At 42.3% G+C, this 20,586-nt stretch overlaps 1 protein-coding gene across 1 annotated transcript in view; it reads right to left on the reverse strand.

The window, feature by feature from the left end:
• LOC128745604 (uveal autoantigen with coiled-coil domains and ankyrin repeats) overlaps window positions 1-16,393 on the reverse strand; it is a gene marked incomplete at its 5' end in the record, with an annotated part of 95,954 nt that extends 79,561 nt beyond the window's left edge. The window contains 2 exons of the mRNA XM_053842682.1: window positions 10,844-11,368; window positions 16,349-16,393. Coding sequence (XP_053698657.1) covers window positions 10,844-11,368; window positions 16,349-16,393 — 570 coding nt within the window. The remainder of the gene's footprint in view (window positions 1-10,843; window positions 11,369-16,348) is intronic.
• Window positions 16,394-20,586: the final 4,193 nt, after the last annotated feature.

Consider the following 20,586-nt stretch of genomic DNA (forward strand, 5'->3'; position numbering starts at 1 on the left):
AGTGAAATACGGGTGCATGTGGGTCTAGCGGTCTGTCGGCACATATCGGGCTGTGTCTTATAATTTGATCCCTTGGTGGATCACTTGCAATTCCACAGTTCGCTTCCGCTAGGGGCTGTGGGGGGGTGCTACTCTGCCGAATCTCAGATGAGTTGTTCCAGGCGAAAATTTCATCGACTTCATCCGCCGTGTTTGCAGCGTTATCTGTGGGTTATCATTCCCAAAACAAGTTCAAAATTAGGCAGGAAGGCCATACACTGGTGGTCGCCGGAGGTAAAAAAAGTGGTGAAAGCTAGGCGAAAGGCTCTCCGAGCCGCAAAACGAATGGCAGACCAAGACCCTTCCAAGGAGGCAGTCATGGAGCGATATCGTACCCTACGAAATGAATGCAGGCAAGTCATCCGGAATGCAAAGCGGGAATCATGGGAAAGTTTTCTGGATGGCATAAGTGAGGAGCAGACTCCAGCTGAGGTTTGGGGTCGAGTCAATTCCATGAATGGCAAGCGGCGATCCACGGGAATTACTCTACAAATCGAAGGCCAGTTCACGCGCGACACAAACACGGTGGCAAATGCACTCGCTAATCATTTCGCGGACATGTCATCGATCGACAACTACTCTCTAGCTTTTGTCAAAAAAAACGCCGTATCGAACCAGTCAATCCATAATACCGTCATCCCGGAATCAGGGCAGAATGAGTATATTAACTCCCCCTTCTCCATGACCGAGCTCAGCTTCGCCCTCTGTAAAGCCAAGGGAAAATCTGCAGGAAGCGACGAGGTGGGATATCCGATGCTAAAAAACCTTCCCCCATCTGGCAAAAAATGCTTGCTACATTTAATCAACCGCGAATGGACTGGAAGAACATTCCCGGAAGGTTGGAAGCACAGCCTTGTAATACCACTCCCCAAACCGAACAACAGCAACACGGATCCCGCAGGATATCGACCTATCTCACTGACAAGCTGCATCTGCAAAACCATGGAAAGGATGGTCAACAGAAGACTAACACACTTTTTAAAGACCGGAAACCTCCTTGACCACCGTCAACATGCATTTAGATCGGGACATGGAACTGGTACATACTTCGCTGCACTAGGTGATATTCTGGGCAAGGCGAAGGAGGCTAATCTGCATACGAATCTTGTCTCTATAGACCTCGCGAAGGCGTATAATAGGGCTTGGACGCCAAAAGCAATCGAACAACTGATAACATGGGGACTATCTGGCAACATCCTTTATTTCATTCGAAACTTTCTCACCGATAGAACGTTCCAGGTCACCGTCGGCAACACACGATCGAGAATACTGAAGGAGGAAACTGGAGTTCCTCAAGGCTCCGTTCTAGCAGTCACTCTCTTCCTCGTCATAATGGACACCGTTTTCCGCAACCTACCAAAAACCATCGACGCAATAGCCTATGCCGATGACATCCTTTTGATTGGCAGTGGCAAAACAATGCCAGCTCTCTTCCGGCGAACACAAGCAGCGGTCAGAGCTGTGGAAAAATGGGCGACGACATCCGGATTCCAGCTCGCTCCAGACAAAAGCGCACTACTCCACTGCTGCTCTAGTAATCACCAAACCAGTTCACGACAGATCCTTCTAAACGGCCTGCCAATTAAGCATCAAAAAACGATGCGAGTCTTGGGCGTCTTATTGGACAAGAAGCTATCGTTTCAACAACATTTTGCACAGGTGAAGCAACGCTGCAAAACCACCATAAATCTCCTCAGAGCGATATCGGGGCGCAGAACGAACAGCAGTAGGCAAACGAGACTGAAAGTAGCAAAAGCAATACTGGACTCCAGGCTACTATACGGTATTGAACTGACCTGCAGCGCTGATACCGAACTTGTCCGCACACTTGGTCCTACCTATAATCATTCTAGGAGGATCATATCTAACTTACTCCCCTCCACTCCAACATTGTCAACCCACGCCGAGCTGGGAACACTACCTTTCGATTTTCTGGTAAGCCTTACCATCGCAAAACGAGCCGCAGGACACGCTGAGAAAACCAAACCAAAAGACCGAAGGATACACCTCCTTACCCATGCAAACCAATCATTACGACAGACAATGGGGCAAAAGCTTCCATCCGTGACCCAAATACACTGGACCGGTGACAGGGGCTGGGCTCTTCACCCATTACGCACTGACCGTAGCCTACAGCATGAAATGCGCCGGAATCGCAACCCTGAAAGCATCAAAATGGCTGCAGCGGAACTTTTACGTGAGAAGTATCCCAATCATACACACCGATATACTGACGGCTCAAAGGCATACGAACGTGTCGGTTTCGGCGTCCACGAAGATCTAATAGACCAATTCCACCGTCTCCCGAACATCACCTCGGTCTTCTCAGCTGAGGCAGCAGGAATATACAGAGCAGCAACATCACCGTCTGATCAACCAATCGCAGTTATTAGCGACTCCCTCAGCGCAATTCAGGCACTCGAATCACAAACAGCTCGCCACCCGTGGATTCAGGCAACACAGAAAGACACCAGAACAGACACAATTTTCATCTGGGTTCCAGGGCACTGTGGCATCCCTGGCAACGAAGCTGCTGATAGACTCGCCGGACTCGGACGAAAAGGAACTTTGTACACCAAAAAAGTGGCCTACATAGACGTCAAAAAGTGGTTGGAAAGCGAAATGAGACGAGCATGGGAAGAAAGATGGCACGGCTGTGAAGATATTTTCTTACGAAAAATAAAAAACGCAACTATCGCCTGGACTGAAAGAAAGAACTGGAAAGAAAGAAAAGTATTATCAAGGCTAAGAACTGGACACACAGGAATAACGCACAATCTAACAGGCACTGGAGAATTCAGGAAAACCTGCTCGATATGCAATGTCACATTAACTGTGGAGCACATAATTACGTTCTGCCCGGAGTTCGAGGGACCACGACGCACCTACAACATCTCATCAAGCGTAAGGGAGGCACTGAGCGACGATCCTGTAGCAGAAACGACGATAATATTGTTCCTGAAAGACTGCAGCTTATTCGACCAAATTTAAATTGAATGCTTTGGCAGAAACAAAATTGAATTTCTTTACTTTTTACAAAGAGGCGAACCAGCCGCAGGCTGAAAACCTCTCTAATATAGAATTAAAAAAAAAAAAAAAAAAAAAAAAAAAGTTGGTAAACCGACTTTTTGCCAAATTGATCGGTCACCGGCTTTGCAAGTGAAAAACCGACCGGGCCGACCAGAAATCGACCACTCAGCCAAGCGCTAGCAAATGCTTTTATATTTTGCATACGGTTTATGCTCCTTGATCGAAATGACTTACGAAGGGAAAAGTAGACCTGACTTAGCTAGAATGCGTCGTTGAATCTGCTTACTCGTATGATTGGCGGTTGCCAGAGATCCCTAATTTATGAATTCATCAACCCCTTCCAGTTCATCTCCGTCAAAAGTTATTTCATGCACTCAGGGTTTCTTCACTTAACAACGCAGTTGCGGCTTCATTGACGGTCTAGCGTATCCAACCACATCCATCTTCGAGTGCCAAGACAGCTACCTCCATTGAGGAAAGCAGAGCTTCACTCAGCAACTTGTGAGTTGTCTAATTGCATTTGAAATTAATTTTAAAATCGGAGCTGGAATTGCACTTGAAATTTTACTTAAAATTGAACCTGAAATTAAACTTGATATTGAACTTGAAATGGGAACTGAAATTTAACTTAGAATTGAGCATGGCATTATGCTTAAAATTGAACTTCAAATTGATATTGATGAACAAATGATATTGGACTTCAGTTTGAATCAATTTCAACTTGAATCTTTACTTTAAATTGAGCTGGAAGTAAGACTTTAAATTTAACTTAAAATTAAACTTGAAATGGAACTTGAATTTGGACTTCAAATCACACTAAAAATTGGACGCGAAGTTAAACTCAAGTTCGGACCAATTCAGACTAGAATATATAAATTGGACTTGAAATTACACATGAAATAAGACTTATAATGAGACATGAAATTGAACTTGAAATAGGACATAATAAAGAACTTAAAATTTTACTAGAGACTAATAGTGAATTGGATGTAAAATTTGACTAGAAATTATACTTACAACTTTGCCAGAAATTGGAGTTAAATCGCACTTATACTTGAACTTGAAATAGGATTTGAAATTGAATTTGATTTTTTTACATCACCCAAGAAATCCGACTTTAAATTAGATTTCAAATTAAAATTGAAGTTTTACTTAAAATTTGATTTAAGACTGGAACTGGGAATGCATCTATTTTTACAGAGTTTATTTATCGAAAAAAAAATTAGCTGCCGCATTAATTAGTTACACCTCTTATTTTAATTTCTACGAGTTCGAGGTGGTCGGATAACATCTGCAGCAGAGAAATACGCAGAGGTATTTTTGCCGGAAGTCGTGCTTACTACAGATTCTACAAGACCCTAAAATCTGGCAAGCTTCATCCCTGTACCAAATGTACCATGTACAAAGCGCAAATAAGACCGATAGTCTACGGGCACGAAACGTGGACAATGCTCGACGGAGACTGATCACTTTTGGACGTCGTGTGCTTAGGATCATCTTTGGTGGTGTATGTGAGTACGGTCTATGGAGGAAAAACATGAACCACAAGCTGGCGCAGCTTTCGGCCAACCCAGCATTCAGAAAGTTGCTGAGGCTGGAAGAGTACAATGGCCGGGACATGTTGTGAGAATGCCAGAAAACAATCCCGTAAAAATGATATTTGCCTCGCATTCGGTTGGTACCAGGCGCAGAGGTACGCAGCGTGCTTGACGGTTAGACCATATGGAGCAAGTCCTGGAAAGTGTGGGACATTCGAGAAATTGGAGGCGGACAGCCATGGATCGAGTTTGTTGGCCGACCATTGTTATGCAGGTGAAATCCTAATGGACATCGCATTAGGATAAGTAAAGTATTTTAGTTTCTCTAGCATTTACTATAAAGGTATCGATACAAATATCGTCGTTTTAGCATCGATATTGGCCGGTATCGGGACGCTCAGTATCGATCCAAAATATCGATGTATCGGCTCAAAAGTATCGATTTTTTCGATACAGATACAGTATCGCCCAATGCTAACCTAATATGAAGCATCGTCTTCATGCCACCGAAAACCAGTGGAAAGGCCGCAAAGCGCGATAGGAAAAAGAAGAAGAAGCCACGCCACTAGGAGAGCAACGCTATTTTCTATCATTTAATGCCGACAGGGCATGGCAGACGTGCACTCACAGTTGTGTGTGGTTGTGCCGGGTGAGTTTGCCAAGCGCGCCGTCTCGGAAGGTACCAAAGTATACCGGCCTATAGTAAATGTATCTGGTCAGGCTTCTGTAACTATACAACAATTAGCCCTTTTTGGGGCCTAATATATAAATGAAGATGCAATTCGATTTTCTCACTAAACGCTTAGTCTCGAATTACGAAGTGGCGCAGTTTTCTTTTGCCAGATAATGTGGCTTACTCGTTTCGTGTTTTTAGAAAGAATCTTAAATTCGTATTATTTTGCCTGTGTAGGTATATGAACAATTTTGTTCAGAAATATTCTTCGGAAGGTTTGTCTTAATACATGTAATTTCTGACGGGCTCATACTTCGAACGCTCATACTAAACTGCCAACATCACTTTAAAATGTGAGAAAAATCAATTTAACTGCTTCGTATACTTTTATTCAGTAGTTCTTAAAAGAACTGATTGTTTTCTACCAGATATTAGTAATGCAAATCAAGGAAATGTACATCTGGGCAACAGTTTTTTTCGGGCACCTTCTCCGCTGGAACGACTTCCTTTGACTGGGGCTTTCGGTGCCTTTGCTACGGTTTTCATTGGCTTAGTAGATTTTTGTTCGGAGGCACCCGCATATTTACTCCAGTAGTACAGCTTTAATCGGAGCCGCCTTTGCAGCAGTTAGCAAAGATATTGTTTTCGTCCGTTTTATCAACCTTGAACAAATCGGAAGCGCCTGTTCTTTTTGTTTGGACCAGCTTTTCGACAGCTAATTTCAAAACGTTTTTCACAAACGTGTCCAACCTTGGAACGTCACAATTGCGGCTAGCGGCGATTTACTTCTAACGGCTTGCAGCGAGGATCCATTGATTTTACTGGGTATTGATAGCAGCAAAAACCATATTGTTCGCTGGCGGACGAGTCGGTGGCTTCTTCGGTTTGTTGACGTCTTGCTTGGTGAATTTGAATGTCTTCGATGCCTTATTCCGAGCAAGCAGCAACCGCTAAAGTTCAACAATTTTCGAGCGGATTCTATAGAGCGTAAATTAAATACAATCAAAGTTTTGCTTAACCCATAGCTCATGTCGTATATATTTCTGTCATCTGTGCTAGGGAAGCATTGGCGTGGGAAGGCAAAAACATGAAAATAATGAAATAATGAATATCCGTCTGATATTTTCTCAATTATTAAACGTCTGTTTGGGAAACATGGAATCTATTGTATTGTTATGGATTTTTTGAAAAATTTCCAATCGATTGATACCAATATCTCTAGAATCTGTTGACGGATGACTGAGTTATAAGCGTGCAAACCATAACCACTTTTCGTTACATGTTCCCTTTTCGTTTTTCTAGAGTGCACCCCAATATAGAAATCAAAGAAGTAGTCCTACTTCAAAAAAAATCATAGGGGTTGTGTACAAGACACGGCCGCATATATAGGTGACGCAGGACTACGTCAGTCTCTTTGTAGTGATAGTAGCATGTATTCATGCTTGTAATCATTCGATTCTTCATGTATACATGCTATATGCAACACATATACATGTTACATGCGTTGCATGTAACATTTATCAAAGTAGTAACATTGCATACGTTCAATTCTCAAAAGATTGTGCATTTGAAAACAATTTAACAAAATCAAGAACACAAACTATTGCTTTCCTGCTACCTTACTGAAATTAAAGATTATTTTTATTATCCATATTTCCCACGTTGAAGGGATTTTACCAATTCAATCCTATTTTATCAACAGCACATCTTTTCACTACACTTCTAATGAAACGGCAAGCATGCGTATTCATACAGAGTCCGAACCGAACCGATAACCGAACACTACAGCTGGAGCACGTTTTTCCAACACAGATATCAAATTCGCCTAGGTTTAATCGTCTTGCAGTAAAGAATTTGCGATCTGTTGGGACAACGAACTTGTGTCATTTTTTCTGGCACACTTCCCTAACACAGACATCAAATTGGACTAGGTTTAATCGCGTACGTAAGAAATCTGTTGGTACGAGGGGGCTTTGTCACTCTCTCTGGCGTACTTTCCAAGCAAGGACATCAAAATGGTCTAGGTTGAACCGCGGTGTTAAGAAATCTTGTTGAAATGGGGAAGCTTTGTCATTTGCTTTGGCTTACTTCCCAAGCACAGATATCAAATTGGTATAGGTTTAGATCATCGTAAAGAATCTTCCAACCAATCACGAAGCGAGAATTCTGGTACAACTTAGGTTCATTATTTTCAATTTTTCAATAGTTCAACATCAAGAATCCATACTTTTCTTCATTTGGGTCAATTCTTAGAAGATTTTCCGATCGATTGATGTAAGCATATGGAAATCGATCGGAAAACCGCTGAGCTATTAGCGCTCAAAACCTTTCATTTTTCGTGAGCTCGCATTTTTCGATTTTTTGGAATGACACCCTATCTCAAAACTTGCCGTAAGACGTAGTCCTACGTCAAAAAGTTTGTTCCAATACGTTGTGTAGTTTCTGAGAAAAAGGTAGATAAAGTTTGAAAATCGTGGTTTTCCAGGAGCGGCGTTTTATTCCGCCGAAGTTGTTCCACGCCGCACTGAAATGCTTATGTGTATGATCGTTTTTCGGCCACTTCCCGTGATCGGATTATTACAAATTTAGTATCAAAATAAGCGGAAAAGCCTGCAGAATCAAAATAAAAAAAAATGTTTTTTTCAGAAATTTTAGTCGTTTATGTCCCCTTAAGGTGAAAGAAGATGGCACAGCACTTTGAGATGCTGACGGTAAGCATGTTACTCGAGCACCCATTTTCATATATGTCCATTAGGCGTTGCAGCTCAACAGTCGGAGTTCGTTTTAATTACCTTACAGATTTGAATAACACCTGCAGAATAAAACACACAGTTAGCCGGCAGGAGAAATGATAGTTCATTTATACGAAGAAAAAAGAGCAGTGGTCCAAGGTTGCTCCTTTGTGATACGTCAGAAATGTTGCAGAACGAGTCGAAAAACTCGGACCTGGTCTTTACACTCAGCATACGGTGTGTTAGGTAAGACTTGCAGAACTTGCAGAATGGGGCGGAAACTTCCAGTTTTTGAACCCTTGCTAGGAGAATACCATGATCCACACGATCAAACGCTGCTTTCAAGTCAGTGTACATTGCGTCTGCTTGCACTTCCACATTTATGTTGCGCAGGCAGAATGAGACTCAACTAATCAACCAGATTCGTAAAAACTGAACGTTTTGGAAAAAACTGCAACCATGTCAGGACTAAATTAGAGGTAAATAAAAGTAAAATTATGGAGAATCACTAAAGGATTGTGCAAAATCGGAATGAAATTGGAACGTGTCCGACATCAAAAATGAAGGTACTTTCAGTTACACTTTTGGGTCTATCTCCACTGATTTTCAATCGATTTTTGTGCAACTGGTCTTAAATGAACCACATTAGATTGGCCTTTAATGAATAAATATGCTGGTAAATTATGGTTCCATTTTCCCGGAGATATTGGAGATCGCTGTGGGATTTTTTTTACATCATAAGTAGCAGATGAAATAAAACTAGAAATCTGCTAAATTGACTGTGCAAAAGTTATCCATTTTATTTATAGTTACTAATAATGACTTTTACACTATCCTGTAGAGCGCTGGCTTACGCCTCACACTTCGGAACATCCGTTGTCAGTTCTACCGGAACTCAAAAGTGGTCATTTGAAATTCTCTTCGAAAATATGGCAAATGGGGTATCAAATAATCGGATTTTTCAACACGAGCTCTTTAGTGGATGTTTGGATATAAATCAGTGGAGATAACTGAAAGTACCTTCATTTTTGATGTCGGGGACGTAAAGGTTAACGCACATTTGGGGACAATTACACTCAAAATAATTATCATTACGAAATTATGCGAAAAGTTATGTGAATATTTTCCTTCCAGCTTTCCCCGTACTATTTACGTGAATTTAACGTAGTTTGCATTAGTATGCGTGCATTTAAGTGTAAATCAGATAGATGTTATTGTATTTTCCAGTAATGTTCAAGTGAAGGTCACGTAACTCCCTGTAGAGAAATTTACGTGATTTTTCACGTGGAAAGGATGTGTGGATTATTTTGCGTGTAGGGCAATGTTTGGACAAAATCAGGACCAAATTAAGCTAAAATAGGAATGGTTTGGAACAAGATTTTGACAAAATTGACCCTGAATTGGTACAAAATTGGTTTAAAATTGGAATAAAATCGAAATTCAAATTAATTTAGACTCAAATTAAAACAGAGGACAAAATAGATAAAATTTTGTACAAAATAAAACAACGTTAAGATAAAGTCGGGAGGGTGAGAACTTGGTACAAATTAAAATAAAAGAAGAAAAATTTGGGTAAAACTGAGAAAAGTAACAAATTGGAACGACATTATTATAGAGCTGGGATTTAATTAGAAGAAAATTTGGACAGACTTGAGACAAAATTAAATCATGGAAAAATGAGGCAAAATAAGAGAAAAACAAGAACGAGTTATAACATAATTTGGAATACTTTGAACAAAAAGGAATGAAAAGAATATTAAGGTAAGTTAATTCCGTAACTAGAAAATATTGAGACAAAATCAGAACCATTTTATTGTTACTATACACACAGTTAGTTTCGCATTGCGATACTGGTCTAACATGCTAGACGTTTTATGTTCGAATCTCGGCTGGGCGGAGCTGCTAGAGTCAGTAGAATCATTGCACTTGCCCCGTAATTGTCTTGTATTCTTTTATAAACCGATTGAGTGGTCTGTCGATAAAAAGAGTTAATTCTCAAAGTCGTTTATATCCGACGATTTGCCTTTTTGTGACCAAATTAGGACAAAATTAGCAAGAACTAGAAGAAATTAAGCGTTAATTTAATTAAGACTTAAATACCAAAAATCCTGACAAAATCATGACAAGATTATGATAAATATAAAAAAATTGTAATAAAATTACCGTAAAATTATGATAAAAATTGTGCCAACTTTGATTTAAATTAGGCCAGCGAGGAAAGGTTATAATCAGCGCCAAAACTGAACAAAATGCAGATAATAGCGAGACAAAATTAGGACAATATTAACACAAAACCTTGATAATACTGGGATAATACTGGGATAAAAGTGGGATAAAATTAAGAAAAATTAAAACTAAACTCGGCAAATATACAGCAATATTATTATCAAAGATAGTAAAAGTCATTCACTCAAGAGAACATTGCTAACTTTTTTGGTGGAAATAGAAAAAAATATTATGTTTGCCGCGGATGTTTCGGCCTACTATTCTTCGGCCATTGACTGACTACACATTAACATCATACGTGTCTACCTCGTCATCTACCAGTAGTCAACGATATTTACGAGATTGTAACAAACTTCAACAGATATAACTATCTGTTGGCACGTTTCGGCATTGCAGCTGACGCAATGTAGACGATTAAGGACATTGAACCGGAACAATTGTCCTAAGCAATGCATTGCAATCCATTGCCATGGACGCTGGAGAGTAAAATAGCTCCTAAAAATATATAGTGTAGGTAATTTGAATACTATCTGCAACCAGTTTAAATATATACTGAAAACAGAACAGAGAAATTCATATGTTGCCTAGCAAAACAGTTGGCTCACCTTTTCTCGCAGTTCCCTAACGGTTTCCTCGGTCAATCCTTGCTGACAGGCATACATAAGCGTTGTGCATCCTTCGGAGAGGCGTCCCGCCACCGGCAGGACCGTTGCGGTCGAGGACTTTCGTGCACCTCCTCTCTGGTTGGCCGTCGAGTCTACACCGGCGACCGTTGGCTTTCTTGCTGTCCCGAGGACCGGCAGCTGTAATTGATTGCTGGGAGTCACCGGTGAAGGATTACGGCTTGCCGGAGGGCTTGGCGACGGTGGCTCGACGGTGACTACCAGAATATCCTGGTCGCTTTGCTCCTTAAACTTGACCGTATGCTTTGGTATGGAACCGTTTTTCGGACGTTTGCTCAGTGAGGTGGGTTTCTTCTTCACGACGACGCCAGCAGCACTGCGCGGCACGCCGCTAGCGGAAGGATTTACAGCTGGCGTCGGTACCACCGGGGTACGGGGTTTACTCTTCGCCTCCATTTGGCAGGTCGGCGGGCACTTTTCATTTTCGGTGGTTTTACGTGAGATTTTCTGCTAGCAGAAACTTTCGTCAGGCTGAACCTTCGCAGAATCAACGCACGGATAGCTTCACAAGGGTAGGTACAGCTGGAGAATTGCAATAGTATTCACTGGTTAGCACTTTTCACAAACGTTCAGTCTCTTTCCGGAATTAACTAACGACATGCGGTAGAACAATGAGGTATTAGTGTGATTAACTTCATTGATTATTAGTTTATCAAAATAAAGTTTTCAACAATTTTCGGAAGATGTTGCCTCTCTTGTGCAACACTTAAACTGCATTATAATCTACTTTTCTGTATATTTTTACATGAATTTATTGCACTAGAAAAAAATACCACTGTTGATTTATAAACTACTTTAGCGACCAGCATTTGCGTTTCTACGACTGTCGCGGTACGACATTTTCCCGCTAATGTCATAGAGTAACCCGCCGATATCGTTTATCTCCCACTGCATCGATCACCTTTGTGGAAGGAAATTGCATTTAGGTACCCAAGGCTGAGGACGGCGTGGCAGGGAAAATATAGAAACTACCGCAAGACAGCTCTTACATTTCTTTCGCACTCGTTCTCCGGGCCTGGTTCTGCAGAACACGTTCACATGCAAACTTTCAACGGAGCTTGGCTGAAATATAAAAAATGCCTGCCAGTGCAAAATGAGCATCTGACCTACAAAGACTTGATTTATGTCCAGGGGTGGCAGTTCGTTTCGTACGGATACGAGGACCCGACGCGCCGGCTGAAAATGAATGGCTTGTACTTTGGAAGGTGCATCCCGGAAAATCATCACCGCCGCTCGGAAGTGGATTGAAACTCCGAAATTACTTACTTTAATATAGTGTCACAGTTGGCTGGTGGAAATACGAAGGTTTTTCAAGAACATCAACACAGGGGCCGTTGTTTGTTTTGTGGCCAGCGAGGCAGTTTATCTTGTTCACAATTTGACGTTGGGTTTTCTCATTGCACTGGAATTGGTCTGCAATGTGCACATTTTTGGGGAGTTTAAATATGAATATGACTAATATTTTCAAGAGACATTTCTACTATATTACGTCTTAACCGGCTAAGAAATAACGATTGCGGAAAATTTTTGAAATTTATTTGAAGATACCTAGGAATGTTTAGATTGTTATTTCAGCGATGTTTACTGATTTTTGGGAAACTAATGAATGCTCTTTTACTTTTGAAATGAGCTGCATGCTTATAGCACTGCAGATGCGGAAAATAAAACCAGTACTAGATTAAGTAATGTTGAAAATTTTCTTTCCCGGAAGATATACTGCGTAATTAGTGGGAGTAAGTATATGCTAGCAACCCAAGCAGCATAATGTAGTTCACGATGTTTCGTTGCTGATACGGATTTAATTGCATTAATTTAGCACAATTGAATGAATCAGAGTCAAAATACTTTGTGGAGTGCTGTTATTTCATTATATATAGCTGGCGCATTCGTTCTTGCCAGCTATACTTACTATGGACCCCATAAGACCCTACGTTCTAGTAAGCTGAACATACTAAACTACTAAGTGTATCAACATTTGTGTCTCGAGCAGCAACGTGCTTGCAATTTTTTGTAAGATTTGTGTCTTACAAGTGTGTAGGTGTATCATGTAAAAATACTGATAAGAGCGGCATTAGACATATACATTAGAAAAAAATGAACTTATTTTAGCGACTTTTCATACCACCTGGTGGTGAATCCATCTATGCATCTCTTCAACAATAGTCCTGTTGAATACTTACTTTACTTTTTCGGCGACAATCCGCTTATCGAATCCATGCCGAATTCAGGAGCCGTTTCCACAATACTCGGTCTTAGGCTACCACTCTCCAGTCGCCCCTAACATCCACTGTTCTAGCATCCTCGTCAACAGCGTTCATCCTGCGGGTACGGGGTCTGCCTCGAAGTCGTCGGCCTCTGTCGGGTTCTCTGCTAAATATTGTTTTTGCTGGTCCCTCATCCGGCATCCTTGCTACGTGGCCAGCCCACTGCACCCTACCGTATTTTAATCGCTTCACAATATCCGCATCTTTGTATACTTGGTATATTTCATGATTCATGCGCCTGCGCCACACTCCTTGGTCTAATATACCACCCAGAATTGATTGCAGGATCTTACACTCGAAAATGCCAAGAGCTCGTCGTCGCTCTCTTTCAACGTCCACGCTTCGTGGCCGTAGAGTATCACCGAGAGAATTAGCGTCCTATAGAGAGCGAGTTTTGTACGGAGTTGTAGGCTACAGGACCTCAGCTAGCTACGTATTCCGTAGAAGGCCCTGCTGGCAGCCGCTATCCGCCTTTTTACTTCACCGCAGTTCCAACACCCGAAGGACTACCACGCTCTCTACCAGCTATCATACACTTTGTTTTGGTAGAATTTATGATAAACCCTATCCTCGCAGCTCCCTCCTTAAGATACATGAACGCTTCTTCCACAGCTTTACGGTTAACACCGATGATATCGATGTTGTCCGCGAACCCTAGGAGCATATGAGACTTCGTGATGATGGTACCGCTTCTCTGCACGCCTGCCCTTCGAATAGCACCTTCCAATACAATGTTGAACAGCAAATTCGATAGTCCGTCTCCTTGCTTCAAACCATCTAACGTCACAAACGAATTCGATGTAGCACGTATCAGCCTGATCACTTTTGTTGGAAAACCATGTTCAAGCATAATCTGCCACAGCTCATTTCGTTTAACTGAATCGTACGCCGCCTTGAAGTCTATGAACAAATGGTCTGCAAGTCTGCAAGTTGAATTCCCGAAATTTATCGAGGATCTGTCGCAAGGTGAACATTTGGTCCGTCGCCAACAAAGGTTTCCTGCAATAACCTCAGTCTGAGAAACAAGATGCGGGAGAGAATTTTGTATGCAGAATTGAGTGGAGTAATGCCTCGATAATTGCTGCATTCGAGTCGATGGCCCTTTTTGTAAATAGGGCATACCAACCAGTCCGTAGGTAATTCTTCCTAAGTCCATACCTTTAGTAAAACCTGATGGATTGCAAAATACAGTCGTTCGCTCCCGACTGTCAAAAGTTCGGCGGGGATGCCATCCTTTCCAGCTGCTTTGCCGTTTTTCAGCTCTCTTGCTGCTTTCTTAACCTCATCCAAAGTTGGTGAATCCACAGTTTGTCCATAATCCTCAATTGTTATACTGTTTCTGTTGACCACTCCATCTTGTTCACCATTCAACAATGCATCGAAATGTTGTTTCCAACGCCTAGCCACTTTCGGTCTTTCGGTAATCAGTTTCCCTTCATTTTCATCGCACATAACAGGAGTTGACACGGTCTGGTTCCTGATTTCGTTGATCGTATTACAGAAGCTTCTCGTATCGTGCCTCTCGGAGCAATTCTCCGCCTCCGCAAGAACGCGATCCCAGTGCTAACGTTTCTTGCGACGGTGAAGTCTCTTTTGGGCAGCTCTAGCATCTCGATAACTCTCTCTGCTCTGGCGTGTCACAGTTGGTACTGACAGCAGTCTATACAGAGCGAGTTAATGAACAATTTAGGTGAAAATTATTCATATTTCGTACTGCTATAGATTAACAAGTTGCAAAAACTGGCAACCGAAATATAATTAAAGTGGTGGATAGTACATTCAAAACTGATCTTTTTGATGTATGCAACAAACGCAGCGCTGCTATTGCATCCGACCATAATCTTGTTATCGCTGCGATACACCTGCGCGTCGCACGTGTCCAACGACGGGAGGAGAAAGTTGGTTGCCGCTATGACGTCCGTCGATTTGAGAATCCTGAGGTGAAAAGAGCCTTTGTCGAACAACGTGAATCTCGAGCCTCGGAGCTGCCACCTGGTGGAACCGTCGAAGAGCAATGGACCGGCATCAAGAACGCCTTCATCACGACCAGTGATGAAACCCTCAGCAAAACGCGCAGCGGGTCGAGGGAGTGGATTTCGGAAGAAACTTGGAGAAAGATCGACGAGCGGAGAGAGGCGAAAGCCGGCATTGACCGAGCGAGGACCAGATCGGCTAAGACAGCTGCCCGTCAACGATACGCCGAATTGGAGAGGGCTGTTAAACATGCTTGTACGCGGGACAAGAGAGCCTGGACTAACTCCCTAGCCGAACAAGGAGAAACCGCCGCCGCCAATGGTGATATCCGTTTGTTGTACGATATTTCTAGCCGCCTTAGTGGTCCCAGGATGAATACAAAGATGCCGCTAAAGGACAGAGCTGGTCAGCTATTGACTGACCGTACAGAACAGCTTAAGCGATGGACTGAACATTTTGAACAACTCTTCCGAGTTTCAAATGTCAGAAACCAACAAAACCAGCAGCATATGACGCCTACAGTTCGTCGAATTACTCGCGTCAACTCGGAGGCGCCATCGCTGGATGAAATTGTAGCAGCCATCAAGAGTATGAAATCCAATAGAGCGCCAGGGATAGACTGTATTTTAGCCGAAATACTCAAAGCTGACCCATCTTTGTCAACCCAGATGATGCATTAGCTTTTCAGCAATATATGGGAAATCGCAACTTTTCCGGTGGACTGGATGCAGGGCATATTGGTCAAAGTCCCTAAGAAAGGAGACCTAACTGAATGCGGCAACTGACGTGGCATCACGTTGCTCTGTATTACTCTCAAAGTACTCTGTAAGATAATCTTCAACCGGATCCAGGAGAAGATCGACGCTACTCTCCTGTGGCAGCAAGCTGGATTCCGTGCTGGCCGATCATGTGTAGACCATATCACAACGCTTCGCATTATATTAGAGCAGATAAACGAATTCCAGGACTCTCTTCTGCTGGTGTTCGTTGACTTCGAAAAGTCGTTCGACCGACTCAACCACGAAAACATCTGGAGCGCACTTAGGCGTAGAGGAGTTTCAGATAAGCTAGTCCATCTCATCGAGGCTCAGTACGAGGCGTTCTCGTGCACTGTTTTGCACGATGGCGTCTTGTCCGACCCCATAAGGGTTACTGCTGGCGTGAGACAGGGCTGCATTTTATCACCGCTTCTGTTTCTCATCGTTATGGATGAGATATTAGTTGGAGCAATTGACAATAGATCAAATCGAGGATTGCCTTGGAATCCTCTAACGATGGAGCAGCTCAATGATCTCGACCTAGCCGACGACATTGTCTTGCTCGCACAACGCCGAAACGATATGCAGAGTAAGTTAGATTACCTCTCCGAAAGCTCCCAGGCAGCAGGTCTCACAGTGAATGTAGCGAAAACTAAGTCTATGGTAGTGAACACTGACAATTCCACCAACTTCACAGTAGCGGGACAACAAGTTGAGCAGATAGACGCCTTTCAATATCTTGGTAGCCAGACAACGCCCGATGGTGGTACCAAGACTGATATAGCTACACGGATCAGGAAGGCCGGGGGTGCCTTTGCAGGTCTGCGAAGCATTTCGCGCTCAAACCAGATAACTCTACGTACGAAAACCCGAATCTTTAATTCAAACATTAAATCCGTACTGCTGTACGCCTGTGAAACGTGGTGCGGCTCAGCGGAGACAACGCAAAAACTGCAAGTATTCATTAACCGGTGCCTGCGATACATCATTCCTGCCTGGTGGCCTGATAACTGAATATCCAATGAGGAATTCCATCGTCGGTGTCATCAACGGCTGATAGCCACAGAAATTCGTGAACGTAGATGGAAATGGATCGGACACACCTTGAGGAAAGGAGCGAACGAGGTTTGCAGAGAAGCACTCGACTGGAATCCACAAGGACAGCGTAGAAGAGACAGACCCAGAGGCTCATAGCGACGGAGCTTAGCCAACGACATCCGGGCTGTAGACGACAACCTGTCCTGGCGACAGATAAAAGCCATGGCAGGTAACCGTCAGTAGTGGAGATCTCTGATTTCATCCCTTTGTTCTACCGGACCGGCGGACATGGACACATAAGTAAGTAAGTACGAAATATGACTAATTTTTACCTAAATCGTTAATTAACTCGTTCTGTATAGAAGATACGTATTTAGTTTGTTCTACAAAAGTATGTGCTTTTATTAAGTCGACATCAACAGACTATAGTCCCAATGATGGATAAGTAGCTTAATCTAACACAAACTGTCAAGAAATTACAATTACAAACACTAACAATTTTCTTAGTCGTCATTTGTTGAAAAAAACATAGAGAAGTTACGACGGACCGTTTCACGTGACAAATTAAAATCAAAAGCGAATGCAACCCGATTGAAAACTCGCTGTATACCAGCCAATGAGCTGTTTCGTCCGTAGTTGGTGCGTTGAAAAGGTACCCTCAGCATTGAGTTGTTCCGCAGTGCCCTGGGACGCACGTTTAGATCAATCGCCCCAAGAATAGCAGGACAATCAATTCTTCCCTGCAACGTGTCGACAGCAAACAGAGCTCTTGCGATGTTCCTTCGTGTCTGTAGTGTCTCCAAATGTATTAAACGGCAACGACTTTCATAACTCGGCAACTGGAACGGATTTCGCCATGGTAGACGACGGAGAGCAAAGCGTAAGAAGCGGCGTTGAACTGATTCAATCCTTTGCATCCCGTTTTGGTAATATGAATGCCAGACAACGGAACCGTACTCAAGAGTCGAACGGACGAGTCCACAGTATAATGCCTTGAGGCAATAGACGCGTAGCTTGTAGTTAAAAATGACGGGTTCTCCGATCCGGGCAAAAGAAATAATGAAACACTTCTCAGGATTGACGAGCATGCAGTTCAGATTACACCAATTCGTAAAAGTATCAAGCTCTTGTTGAAGACAAATTGCATCGTCCTTGGAACGTATCTTCAAGTACATCTTCAAATCGTCGGCGAAGGATAAACGAGGACCTCTGAGTACATAGTTGACATCATTGAAGTACAATAGGAAGATTAACGGTCCTAGATGACTACCTTGTGGGACTCCAGATGAGGCCGGAAACGCATTTGATTCAAAACCTGCAACAGTCGCAATCAGTTGGCGACCTACGAGGTACGAACTGAACCAATGCAACATACTGCCGCTGATACCGAGTCTCTCCAGTTTAGCAATCGCAACAGCATGATTGATTTTGTCAAACGCCGCAGACAAATCAGTATAAATGACATCCGTTTGAGCACGATCCGCTAGACTTTCGGCAACATATGTTGTGAGACAAAGGAGGTTTGTAGTGGTTGATCTGCCTGCGATGAATCCATGTTGGTCGTCACTCAAGTAATGTTTACAGTGCGACAGTAGCGGAGTCATGACTACAAGCTCAAATAACTTGGAAATGGCACACAATGACGAAATTCCTCGGTAGTTGTTGACATCTTTCCGATCCCCTTTTTTATGCACAGGGAACATTTGGGCGGTTTTCCATGCAAGCGGAAATACTCCGCTTGTGATTGATAGACCAAACACGAGTTGTAGAGGGATTAACAGGTCTTCAATGTGCTTCTTTAAAAACACAGACGGAATACCATCTGGGCCGGATTTAGTCGATGATTTTAACGTTGATGCGGCTCGAGAGATCATTTCTTCGTCGATGTTGAGCGTACACAGAGTATTCATAGTCACTAGTGGAACATTGCAAGCAGCTTGGGAGATTTGGTCGTCCGAGATGATTTCATCGGAAAAGGTTCTGGCGAATTTATCGGCAAAGAGCTGGCAGACATACTGGGGCTCCGAAGGAACCTGTCCATTGAGCATCATAGTTGATGGAAGGCCTGATTCCTTGCGCTGATCGCTAACATGCTTCCAGAATGTTTTTGGTTTCACCTTCAGATTGCGCTGGATTCTCTGCAGGTGTCGTCTAAAGCATGTCCGACTGGTTCTTTTGTATACGGTGTTTAATTTTATGTGTTGATCACGCAGTGAGCGGGTACGAAACTTGGAATGCAATTGGAATTTAATTGATGCAAATGTTTGCAGAACATTATTTTTCCCTAAATCCCACAGTTTTGAAGCTATACTGAAAAAACCGATTTTTGGGGGTCCGTCATGAAACACGCTTAATATCTCAAAAACTGTGATACTTAGAGGAAAACTGTTTGTAGTAAAAAGCTTCATAATAAGATTATCTGCAACTTTTTCGATCATACTATAGCTCTATATCATCAAATAAGAAAGGTAAATTTTGCAGCGCCACCTGTGTTTGAGTTCCGAACTAATACTAACCACCAGTCGTTGCGTCTATTGATACACCGAAATTCTTTCGAAGACGCCGTATTGAAAAAAAACACTATGCAAAGAATTATTAAAAAAGTTTACGATTCCGAGCAATCAAACCACAGCACAGTGGGGATTTTTTTTTGCAAAAAAGTCCTTAATCTCAATATCTCCAAATGCCGCTAGGCTAGGCTAGGATCAGTCTTTTGATATCGAAAGAAAGGTATTTTTCTGGTGATTCCAATGGTGTGGTCCTTGTTTACGGCACGTGCCTGTTTCTAGTAGTGTTGGCCAAATGAAGACGATTTTACCCTACTTTTCTAGGAGCACAGAGATGTATTGATCGATAACTATGGAATCCGCTGGAATCCGCTCTTGTGTTTCAACACAAGAAAGTTAACTTTATGTAGTTTCCGATGGCAGGGTATTTGATCGCGGCAAAATTAGTCATTTTACCCTAAATTTCTCAGTTAACGTTGCCAAATTAATGTAGCATAATAATTATTTGACCAAAACTACAAAATACAAACAGGTGCTGTGAACAAACACCAAACTATTCGAAAGTATATAAAAATAACTTTCTTTTGGTGAAAAAGATAGTAATTTATCCCAGCGGAATACAGAGATATTCACTTTTATTGGTAATCATTAATAGACCTAGGGTAAAAAGCCGTTTATTTGGCCAAAACATCAAGAAACGACCATGTATCGTAAACAAACACTATGTCGTTGGATTCCTCTTGATAATAGCTTATTTATGGCGAATAAAGATCAATTTTATCTCAGCGGAATCCGGACATCTCTTCTTGTCGACAAAAGTAGGGTAGAATACCCTTCTTTTGGCAAAAGCTGCTGGACACAGATGCGTGCCGTAAACAAGCATCACACCATTGGAATACTTATAAAAATATCTTTCTTTTGACATCAAAAGATAGATTGTAGTCCAGCGGCATTTTGAGATATTGAGATAAAGGACTTTTTTTCTAAAAAATCCTTACTGTGAAGCAAGCGAATAGTGTATGTCCACAAGAGATGTTCATCGATTCAAATAAGTATTTTTTCGTAAATTCTCCAACCACTTGCTATGAGGAACAGCCTTGTCAGCGATGCGGTTACTCCCATGC

The sequence above is a fragment of the Sabethes cyaneus genome, chromosome 1 (assembly GCF_943734655.1).
Source record: "Sabethes cyaneus chromosome 1, idSabCyanKW18_F2, whole genome shotgun sequence".
NCBI classification, from domain to species: domain Eukaryota; kingdom Metazoa; phylum Arthropoda; class Insecta; order Diptera; family Culicidae; genus Sabethes; species Sabethes cyaneus.